Source organism: Telmatherina bonti, assembly GCF_933228915.1.
Source record: "Telmatherina bonti genome assembly, chromosome: 1".
Lineage (NCBI taxonomy): Eukaryota > Metazoa > Chordata > Actinopteri > Atheriniformes > Telmatherinidae > Telmatherina > Telmatherina bonti.
In genome coordinates, this window is record NC_136619.1 from 4,472,218 (window position 1) to 4,483,177 (window position 10,960).

The 10,960-nt window shown below is 45.1% G+C and overlaps 1 protein-coding gene across 1 annotated transcript; it reads right to left on the reverse strand.

Annotated features, from left to right (window-relative positions):
- Positions 1-1,424: 1,424 nt before the first annotated feature.
- fgf4 (fibroblast growth factor 4) lies at positions 1,425-8,839 on the reverse strand (the record flags this gene model as incomplete). Its single annotated transcript, XM_079256395.1, has 3 exons — positions 8,459-8,839; positions 4,464-4,567; positions 1,425-1,601 (listed from the first exon to the last, which is right to left on the reverse strand). Exons 1-3 carry the CDS (start codon positions 8,742-8,744, stop codon positions 1,425-1,427), a joined length of 567 nt encoding a protein of 188 aa, XP_079112521.1. The 5' UTR covers positions 8,745-8,839.
- Positions 8,840-10,960: the final 2,121 nt, after the last annotated feature.

Below are 10,960 nucleotides of genomic sequence, written 5' to 3' on the forward strand. Positions count from 1 at the left end.
TGGACAGGCTACATCCTGGACAGGCTACACCAGGGACAGGCTACACCAGGGACAGGCTACACCAGGGACAGGCTACATCCTGGACAGGCTACACCCTGGACAGGCTACATCCTGGACAGGCTACACCCTGGACAGGCTACACCCTGGACAGGCTACACCCTGGACAGGCTACATCCTGGACAGGCTACACCCTGGACAGGCTACATCCTGGACAGGCTACATCCTGGACAGGCTACACCCTGGACAGGCTACATCCTGGACAGGCTACACCAGGGACAGGCTACATCCTGGACAGGCTACACCCTGGACAGGCTACATCCTGGACAGGCTACATCCTGGACAGGCTACACCCTGGACAGGCTACACCAGGGACAGGCTACACCAGGGACAGGCTACACCAGGGACAGGCTACATCCTGGACAGGCTACACCCTGGACAGGCTACACCAGGGACAGGCTACACCAGGGACAGGCTACATCCTGGACAGGCTACATCCTGGACAGGCTACATCCTGGACAGGCTACACCAGGGACAGGCTACACCAGGGACAGGCTACACCAGGGACAGGCTACATCCTGGACAGGCTACACCCTGGACAGGCTACACCCTGGACAGGCTACATCCTGGACAGGCTACACCCTGGACAGGCTACATCCTGGACAGGCTACATCCTGGACAGGCTACACCACGGACAGGCTACACCAGGGACAGGCTACATCCTGGACAGGCTACACCAGGGACAGGCTACATCCTGGACAGGCTACACCCTGGACAGGCTACATCCTGGACAGGCTACATCCTGGACAGGCTACACCCTGGACAGGCTACATCCTGGACAGGCTACACCAGGGACAGGCTACACCCTGGACAGGCTACACCCTGGACAGGCTACATCCTGGACAGGCTACACCAGGGACAGGCTACACCCTGGACAGGCTACATCCTGGACAGGCTACACCCTGGACAGGCTACACCCTGGACAGGCTACACCCTGGACAGGCTACATCCTGGACAGGCTACACCAGGGACAGGCTACACCAGGGACAGGCTACATCCTGGACAGGCTACATGCACACTCGCTGCTGAAAGAGGCTTTATAATCATCAGTAGACCATTAACATGCAGGAAGAAGCAGGAGTTCTCAGAGGAAATGCAAACAAACTGTCAGCTGATATGAGCAGGTCATGAGAAAGTGAAGCGCAGGACAAGAGAAAAAAAGACATCTGCTCCTATAAAAATACAAAACAGCTGTTAAATATTAATAATAACAATAATAATTATATAAAAAAATATATGTACACAGTGAAAGATCAAATATGATACACTTACATATAGTTCGTAGTGAAAGTGCATCATAGGTTGGAGACCACCCCACCCCACCCTAACCCACCCCCCCAATGAGGGGAAGTCTGTTTATGAGGCCCCTAGATTCTTGGCAAGAAATGTGTCACCGTCATGGCCGGTGAGACGCGATGTCCTCGTTTGGTTTTGCCGTTCTTACTCAGGCCAATGAACATCCTCGGATACTCCACCGACTCGTAAGCGTTGTAGTTGTTGGCCAGGAGCTTCTCTCTGAACTTGCACTCGTCGCTGAAGTGAAGCTGAGAGAGAAAAAAACAAAGAAAAAGAGAAAGATTTGGAAACGCTGATTGTTTGAAGGCAGAGACTGGGACATTTTTCTGTGGGGGATTTCACGTCCTTATTGTTTGCTGTGATTTCTATCAAACAATTGCTTTATTTCTGACGGCACGGTTGTTATTGTACAGTCTCTGTCTCAGTCCTACGTTACCCAGAAAGGGAAAAGGAAGATTGTGAAAGGTTGAATGATGTGAGTGAGGCACAACTCAGGACACCAGGCTCTGATGAAACAATTCACTGTGAACTGGATTTTTAGTCATTAACCCTTAAACCTCCACCAGATCTCCCATAGCGCCATCGCCATGTCATCCCAGTCCCTCAGGAAATGCATTGTGTAACTCCATGGAATGGATATCTGACCCTTTAGCCGATCTACGATCCAGACACAACATGTAGTGTTTATTCAGAGACTCTAGATGGTAAATCCACCATTATTTATCACATCTTCATCACCATCACTACCATGTTGCTAAGGGACCTCTATTTTCACCTGGACATGATGATGAAGACACTTCCTGTCAGACTTTCCACCAATCAGAGAGCTTAAACTGACGGTAACGTCCAATCAGGAGCAGCCAAAGATCAACAAGTGATGAGAAAAGCAGGAAAATAATGATCCTCTATGGCTGGAATAAAGCCAAGAAGACGTTTGGGATGCAGCTGAGGTGGAGGTGCTGCAGTGAGGACAGCAGGTAGATAGTAGCAGGAAGACGTGGAAACATGGAAACATGGTGTGTGTTGTGTGTTTCAGATGTGAGAGAATGAAGTGCAGATGAGAAAAGACTCCGTCACTGCTGATCTGTGTTATTTCCACAAACTTCTGTTTTCTTCTTCTGGTTGCTCTTTATGCTGCTTTATCTATTCATACATTCATTTTACATCATTTTAGCCTTGTCTCCATGGAAACATCATGTCTCCATGGAAACATCACGTGTCCATGGAAACATCATGTCTGCATGGAAACATCATGTCTCCATGGAAACATCATGTCTGCATGGAAACATCACGTCTCCATGGAAACATCACGCGTCCATGGAAACATCAAGTGTCCATGGAAACATCACGCGTCCATGGAAACATCACGCGTCCATGGAAACATCACGTGTCCATGGAAACATCACGCGTCCATGGAAACATCACGCGTCCATGGAAACATCACGCGTCCATGGAAACATCACGTGTCCATGGAAACATCATGTCTGCATGGAAACATCACGCGTCCATGGAAACATCACGCGTCCATGGAAACATCACGTGTCCATGGAAACATCACGTGTCCATTGAAACATCATGTCTGCATGGAAACATCACGTGTCCATGGAAACATCACGCGTCCATGGAAACATCAAGTGTCCATGGAAACATCACGCGTCCATGGAAACATCACGCGTCCATGGAAACATCACGTGTCCATGGAAACATCATGTCTGCATGGAAACATCACGCGTCCATGGAAACATCACGCGTCCATGGAAACATCACGTGTCCATGGAAACATCACGTGTCCATGGAAACATCATGTCTGCATGGAAACATCACGTGTCCATGGAAACATCACGCGTCCATGGAAACATCACGTCTCCATGGAAACATCACGTGTCCATGGAAACATCATGTCTGCATGGAAACATCACGTGTCCATGGAAACATCACGCGTCCATGGAAACATCACGTCTCCATGGAAACATCACGTGTCCATGGAAACATCACGTCTGCATGCTGACTGGGTCTTTAAGCTTCAGATTCTACAGAATGGGAAAGTCATGAACATCTAAAAATGACTTGGAGTTCTCAGCGTTCTAAAAGTGTTTGGTTAAATGTGGGCTTCTCTCTGGGCTGCAACAATCACGTTGTGACCTGACATCATCGAGCTACGTTTTTAGTTTACAGCTGTAACTTAAAGGCACTTAGAAGTGTAATTGTCACCTTAAGGGTTATTTATCTCTGATTGACCCAGATTGATAATAATGCAGAGGTGTTCATCAATCAGTTCAAAGCTTTATGTTTTAGCAGATGGATTTCTCACAAATGTTCTGATCCAGCAGTTTAATCATTATTACTAATGCCCATAAAGTGTTCCGTTGCTTTCCTGAAGGATTTATGTGTTCGACTCCAGTCGAGCACGTTGGAGCAACGCCGCAGCATCTCTAAGTATCGAGCTCATCTGATGTCAGGAGGACTTACCTGCTTTGTTTAGATTTGGGGAATTTCTCAGCAGAAAAGGTTTTTGTGCTTGAAAACTTTATGTAACATGAATGTTTTGCAGCATTATCAAATCAAATCAATGATACTTTATTTATCCCCAAGGGGAAATTCAAGGTTCAAGTCAGCTCGTCCGAGGTTAGACATACAGACAGACAGACAGGCTTATGTTCCCTTATGCTGCTTTCACTGCTTTTCAACTTATTCATCCAACTGATTTATTGTGAGATCATTTGGAATACAATCCATGTCTGGTTCTGAATAAAAAAAACATCCTGCTTCTCAGTTGGTCATCAGCTGATATGTGTGTGTTCCTGCTTTTCAGTGTTCTTTAGGTCCAGAAACCTGGAAGTCGCAGAAGCTAAGGGGTCAGCATTGTTTTACTTGGACCAAACGGCAGCCTGCACACGTTCAGAGAGAAGTTTGAGGGTGGAAACCTTGTTTTATGGTTAGGGTGGGAATTGGGTTAGGGTCAGGTTTGGAGTAAAGGCTGTGGTTAGGCATTCAGCTGGGATGATTATGTTCAGGGTGAGGCTGGAGAATACGTTATGTCAATGAGGAATTAGCACCGAGGTAGAAAACATGTCTGAGTGTTTGTTTGTCTGATGGCAGCATACACTCACAGATCCATATAGCTTCCCTCGTCGGTTCATGGCCACAAAGAGGCCGCTGCGAACGCCCAGCAGAGTCACCACCCCTCGCTCTACTGGGGAGATCTGCAGGAGACCTTCAGGGAAAAGAAAACCAAACAGTGGAAAACACTGAGATGATCTGCAGATTTCACAGTTGATCTCTTCATCATGATGAGCCTCCATTCATATGTGATAAATGCTTCACCTGTAACATGTCCTGCCTGAACACTGACAGTCCTAAAGCAGCGGATGTTTCTCGCCGTATGACCGACCAGTCAGCTTGCAAAGAGGACGATTCTCTTCCTAGCTGAACTACAACACTTTTTTCATGAATTTCAGTTGAGCTTAAACTTTTGATTATGTTGTTTGGACATTGTAACAGAGAAGACATGTAGATCGATAGCAGAACTAGAACAAGTTGATGAACTGAAGCTGCCTGGTGTGATGCTGGAGGACAGAATCTCATATTAGACATAATAAGGTTTCACCAAGCATCTCCGTTCTTAGTAGACAAAAACACATTTTGGACAATAAATATTTCATTTTTTATCTGTTTTACTGGTTTCTCCATATTTAAATGACAAGAACTCCACCGTTCTTAAAGTCAAACTTATTATTATGAACACATTATTAATTTAGGCTGAAATTTTACAATTGTTTGTTAAAAAAATGTCATTTCAGAAGAGATGTAGACGTCTACCATGTCGTGAACAGCATTTAGCATTTCTGTCTGTGGGCGGAAGATGTGGCGAGGACGACAACCTGAAGAACTGTCCAAGCATGACTGCGCTCAGAGCAGCAAGGAATCAATTTTAAAAAATACAAGAGAAAAAAATCTTTTAAAGTACTTATCACACAAAACCTATATTGTTCTTTTCATTTCATATGTTTTTGGTTTGCATACAGTGTCTATGTGGATGTTTTTGTTTGTTTGAATATATGAATGTAAGTAAATAATATGATATTTCTGAGTGTAAACGGGGGCTGACTAAAAAACGGTGCGACTGAGTCAGCTTGAGCTTCTTCCCACATGGTTCCAACATGACTGTTAGATTAACATTATTCCACATGTTATTCAGCATGTCATCCAGCATTATTCCACATGTCATTCATCCTGTCATTCCAGCATTATTCCACATGTTATTCAGCATGTCATCCAGCATTATTCCACATGTCATTCATCCTGTCATTCCAGCATTATTCCACATGTTATTCAGCATGTCATCCAGCATTATTCCACATGTCATTCATCCTGTCATTCCAGCATTATTCCACATGTTATTCAGCATGTCATCCAGCATTATTCCACATGTCATTCATCCTGTCATTCCAGCATTATTCCACATGTTATTCAACACGTTATTACAGCATTATTCCACATGTTATTCAACATGTCATTCCAGCATTATTCCACATGTTATTCAACACGTTATTACAGCATTATTCCACATGTTATTCAACATGTCATTCCAGCATTATTCCACATGTTATTCAACATGTCATTCCAGCATTATTCCACATGTTATTCAACCTGTCATCCAGCATTATTCCACATGTCATTCATCCTGTCATTCCAGCATTATTCCACATGTTATTCAACACGTTATTACAGCATTATTCCACATGTCATTCATCCTGTCATTCCAGCATTATTCCACATGTTATTCAGCATGTCATCCAGCATTATTCCACATGTCATTCATCCTGTCATTCCAGCATTATTCCACATGTTATTCAACACGTTATTACAGCATTATTCCACATGTTATTCAACATGTCATTCCAGCATTATTCCACATGTTATTCAACATGTCATTCCAGCATTATTCCACATGTTATTCAACCTGTCATCCAGCATTATTCCACATGTCATTCATCCTGTCATTCCAGCATTATTCCACATGTTATTCAACACATTATTACAGCATTATTCCACATGTTATTCAACCTGTCATCCAGCATTATTCCACATGTCATTCATCCTGTCATTCCAGCATTACTCCACATGTTATTCAACACGTTATTACAGCATTATGCCACATGTTATTCAACATGTCATCCAGCATTATTCCACATGTCATTCATCCTGTCATTCCAGCATTACTCCACATGTTATTCAACACGTTATTACAGCATTATGCCACATGTTATTCAGCATGTCATCCAGCATTATTCCACATGTCATTCATCCTGTCATTCCAGCATTATTCCACATGTTATTCAACACGTTATTACAGCATTATGCCACATGTTATTCAACACGTTATTACAGCATTATTCCACATGTTATTCAACATGTCATTCCAGCATTATTCCACATGTTATTCAACCTGTCATCCAGCATTATTCCACATGTTAATCAACACGTCATTCCAGCATTATTCCACATGTTATTCAACACGTCATTCAAGCATTATTCCACATGTTATTCAACATGTTATTCCAGCATTATTCCACATGTTATTCAACACGTCATTCCAGCATTATTCCACATGTTATTCAACCTGTCATTCCAGCATTATTCCCCATGTTATTCAACATGTTATTCCAGCATTATTCCACATGTTATTCAACACGTCATTCCAGCATTATTCCACGTCATTCATCATGTCATTCCAGCATTATTCCATATGTTAATCAACACGTCATTCCAGCATTATTCCACATGTTATTCAACATGTCATTCCAGCATTATTCCACGTTATTCAACATGTGAGATAACGCTACAAAAACTTCAAATCAAATCAAATTTAAAGAATTACATTTATTCTATTTACGTTATTGACCCATAAGCGTAAGATGATAGATCCAGTTTCTGAGACGTTCTGCATCACTTTACAAACTTTGATCAGAATCCTGTTGAACACAATCACATTGTTTGTCTTTTGTCCCTTAAAGGACACTACAGTAGAAAATGACACTGTAGGATTTTTGACATATCACATGGCTAAAAATGGTAAAAATCCCTGAAACATGTTGGTACTTTTTTCTTTTTTTTACATTTTAAAAAGGGAGAAATAAAAAACTTTTAAAAAGTGGACTTATCTGGTCAGTTTTTCATTACTCTGGTCTTTCTGGGATAAGTTTTTCCACTTCTGGGATGAGTTGTTCCACTTCTCAGATCATCAGTCTGAGCTCAGAGGCAGAGGTTTTAAATGATTGACAGTTAATTCAGTTTATTTCCTGCCTGTAAGCATTTAGAGACATTCTCAGGATGTTCAGCAGCAGGATTAAAACCATGGCTGATATTTAGTTTTAGTAATATCCTCCCGTAAAGAAGCCAAAAGAAAGTTGTGAAAACAACCCAAATTACTTTTGGGAAACTCAGATATTTCACTCAGTCATGTTTCCTCTGAGATGTCGTGTAAAATATATTTCTGTCTTGTCTAAAACACGCCGCAGCTCCAGGTTCTTCAGGAGAACCTGGAGAACCTGGAGAACCCATCACGTTCCCTTTAAAGCTAATTTTAGATCTCCAGACCAGGATGCAGCCTTTAGACCAAACAAGCAGGACAAACAACATTCTTCATGTCTGGAAATGTTGAACACTGCGCGTGACTTTGTGTGGCCGGACCCAACCGGACCGAACCGGACCGCTGGGGTCAACCTGTTTTAAAAGACATCTGCGCGCGCGCGCGAGTCCTAACTTTAGTTTCTGTCTGGCTCCTGGCCTGGATGCCAGCAGGCTCTGCTGACGCATCAGAAATTTGTGCTGGGCCCACTCCAGATGTTGCTCCCTGATCGATATGCGCGCGTGAGCAACACCTGCCTCCACAGGGATGCTGCAGCTGTGAAAGTTTGGAGCAGGTGCGCGCGCAGGTGGAAGGGCTCAACACCTCCACGCAATGCTGCTGCGGACCTTTACCTTGTTAAATCCCAATGAATTTAGATGAAATTCTGTGACAAACTTCCATTTCAAGCAGAGTGTTCAGTGAGGAAGCTGGAAAATCAGCTTGGTTGTGGAGAAAAATGAAAGAATCTCTCACTGTATCGGTTTTCGCTGTGGACCCCTGTGATTCTGCCGTCCGGCAGCACCTGGATGTGGAAGCCGATCCCCACGTTGCAGTAGAGGCGCCGCAGCCTCTTAATACCCAGGAGGTAGTCGCTGTCCCCGCGGACCTCCTCCCGCTTCTCCCCCGGGATCCGCGCCAGGGAGCGCGAGAAGAGGGCCTCCCAGCGGTCCCCGGTCCCGTTAAAGCCGGGGGCGCATCCCGCGAGCCCAGCTACCAGGACCAGGATCAGAACGGTCTTCAGGGCCGACAAAGAGCCCATCCCGGGAGTGGCTCTGAAACCCCCCCGGCGCTTGCCTTTCCAGTGAAACAAGAGGAAAAAGAAGAAGGAGCCGCGCGCCAGAGAGGAGCGTGGAGTTGCGCTCATTCCCAGACCGACAGGCGCGCTGACTGGAACGACATGGATCTGCGCGGACGCTGAGCAGCCATGCCTCTATATTTATACCTGCAGACACATTACATCACAGCTCCACACTTAGAAGAAATGTACAAAGCCCACGTCCAGCCGGGCGCAGCGCGCGGCGCGCAGTGCGCGGCGCGTCATTGTCACCAAATAATAGCCTCTTATCGCGCTGCGGAGTTGTAGGAAATAAACCAATAAAGTCTCCATTATAATGCAGAAAAAACCCTCTTTGTGTCGAGCCTTCATTGTCAGCAGCAGAATATCATCATTTATGTATGGGAGGATGTAAAATAGGAAACAGTCAAGTTAACAGACCGTGCTGTCGGGACAGGAGACACATCTATAAATGAACAATAACAGGAAAAAACACGGATCCAATTCAGCCAAATGGCAAAGAGGCTTTTTCATGTCCGGGTCCTTAAAGCGAACAATAGAGGACTAAACACACTCTGTCATTCAGACCCTCTGCCTGCAGCACGTGCTACAGTGGAGGGCCTCTGTGTACAGAAATAAATAGAAATAAAAGAATAAATAAAGTTTGCATGGCATGTGGAGACAGTCAGGTCAGGTTCAGAGGAAGTCTCAAACCTTCAAGCTGTTCATGAAGTTTTTAATTCTTTATCTTTCTGTTCGTGACAAATTTTCACAACTTTCCTCATAAAAACATGTTTTATGAAACTGATGTCTCTGAGATGCATTCACGTCCCTATGGAATAAGTGAAGTTTTTCCATCTGTTATTTCCTGTCTTCAAACGTTGCTGCAAGGCCCCCCGGAGACACACAACCAGTCCTGGGACCCGTCCTGTAGTCCAGCCCACAGTCCCAGCATGGCTCCTGCTCCTCACATTCTCATCTCACGGTCTATTGGTTTGGTCTGTTGGTCTGGTCTGATGGTCTGGTCTGTTGGTCTGGTCTGTTGGTCTGGTCTGTTGGTCTGGTCTATTGGTCCGGTCTGTTGTTGGTCTAGTCTGTTGGTCTGATCAGTTGTTCTGGTCTGTTGGTCTGGTCTGTTGGTCTGGTCCGTTGGTCCAGTTAGTTGGTCTGTTCTTTTGGTCTGGTCTGATGGTCCGGTCTGTTGGTTTGGTGTGCTGGTCTGGTCTTTTGGTTTGGTCTGTTGTTGGTCTAGTCTGTTGGTCTGATCAGTTCTTCTGGTCTGTTGGTCTGGCCTGTTGGTCTGGTCTAATGGTCTGGTCTGTTGGTCCGGTCCGTTGGACTGGTATGTTGGTCTGGTCTGTTGGTTTAGTCTATTGGTCTGGTCTATTCGTCCGGTCTGTTGGTCTGGTCTGTTGGTCTGATCAGTTGGTCTGATCAGTTGTTCTGGTCTGTTGGTCTGGTCTGTTGGTCCGGTCTGTTGGTCCGGTCTGTTGGTTTGGTCTGTTGGTCTGGTCTGTTGGTCCGGTCTGTTGGTTTGGTCTGTTGGTCTGGTCTGTTGGTCAGTCTGTTGGTCTGGTCTGTTGGTCTGGTCTGTTGTTGGTCTGGTCTGTTGATCTGGTCTATTGGTCTAGTCTGTTGGTCCGGTCTATTGGTCTTGTTCGTTGGTCTGGTCTGTTGGTCTGGTTTATTGGTCTGGTCTGTTGGTCTGATCAGTTGTTCTGGTCTGTTGGTCTGGTCTGTTGGTCCGGTCTGTTGGTCCGGTCTGTTGGTTTGGTCTGTTGGTCTGGTCTGTTGGTCCGGTCTGTTGGTTTGGTCTGTTGGTCTGGTCTGTTGGTCAGTCTGTTGGTCTGGTCTGTTGGTCTGGTCTGTTGTTGGTCTGGTCTGTTGATCTGGTCTATTGGTCTAGTCTGTTGGTCCGGTCTATTGGTCTTGTTCGTTGGTCTGGTCTGTTGGTCTGGTTTATTGGTCTGGTCTGTTGGTCTGGTCTGTTGGTTTGGTCTGTTGGTCCGGTCCGTTGGACTGGTCCGTTGGTCTGGTCTGTTTGTCTGGTCTATTGGTCTGGTCTATTGGTGCGGTATGTTGGTTTGGTATGTTGGTCTGGTCTGTTGTTCTGGTCTATTGGTCTGGTCTTTTGGTTTGGTCTGTGGTTGGTCTAGTCTGTTGGTCTGGTCCATTGGTCTGGTCTGTTGGTCTGGTTTATT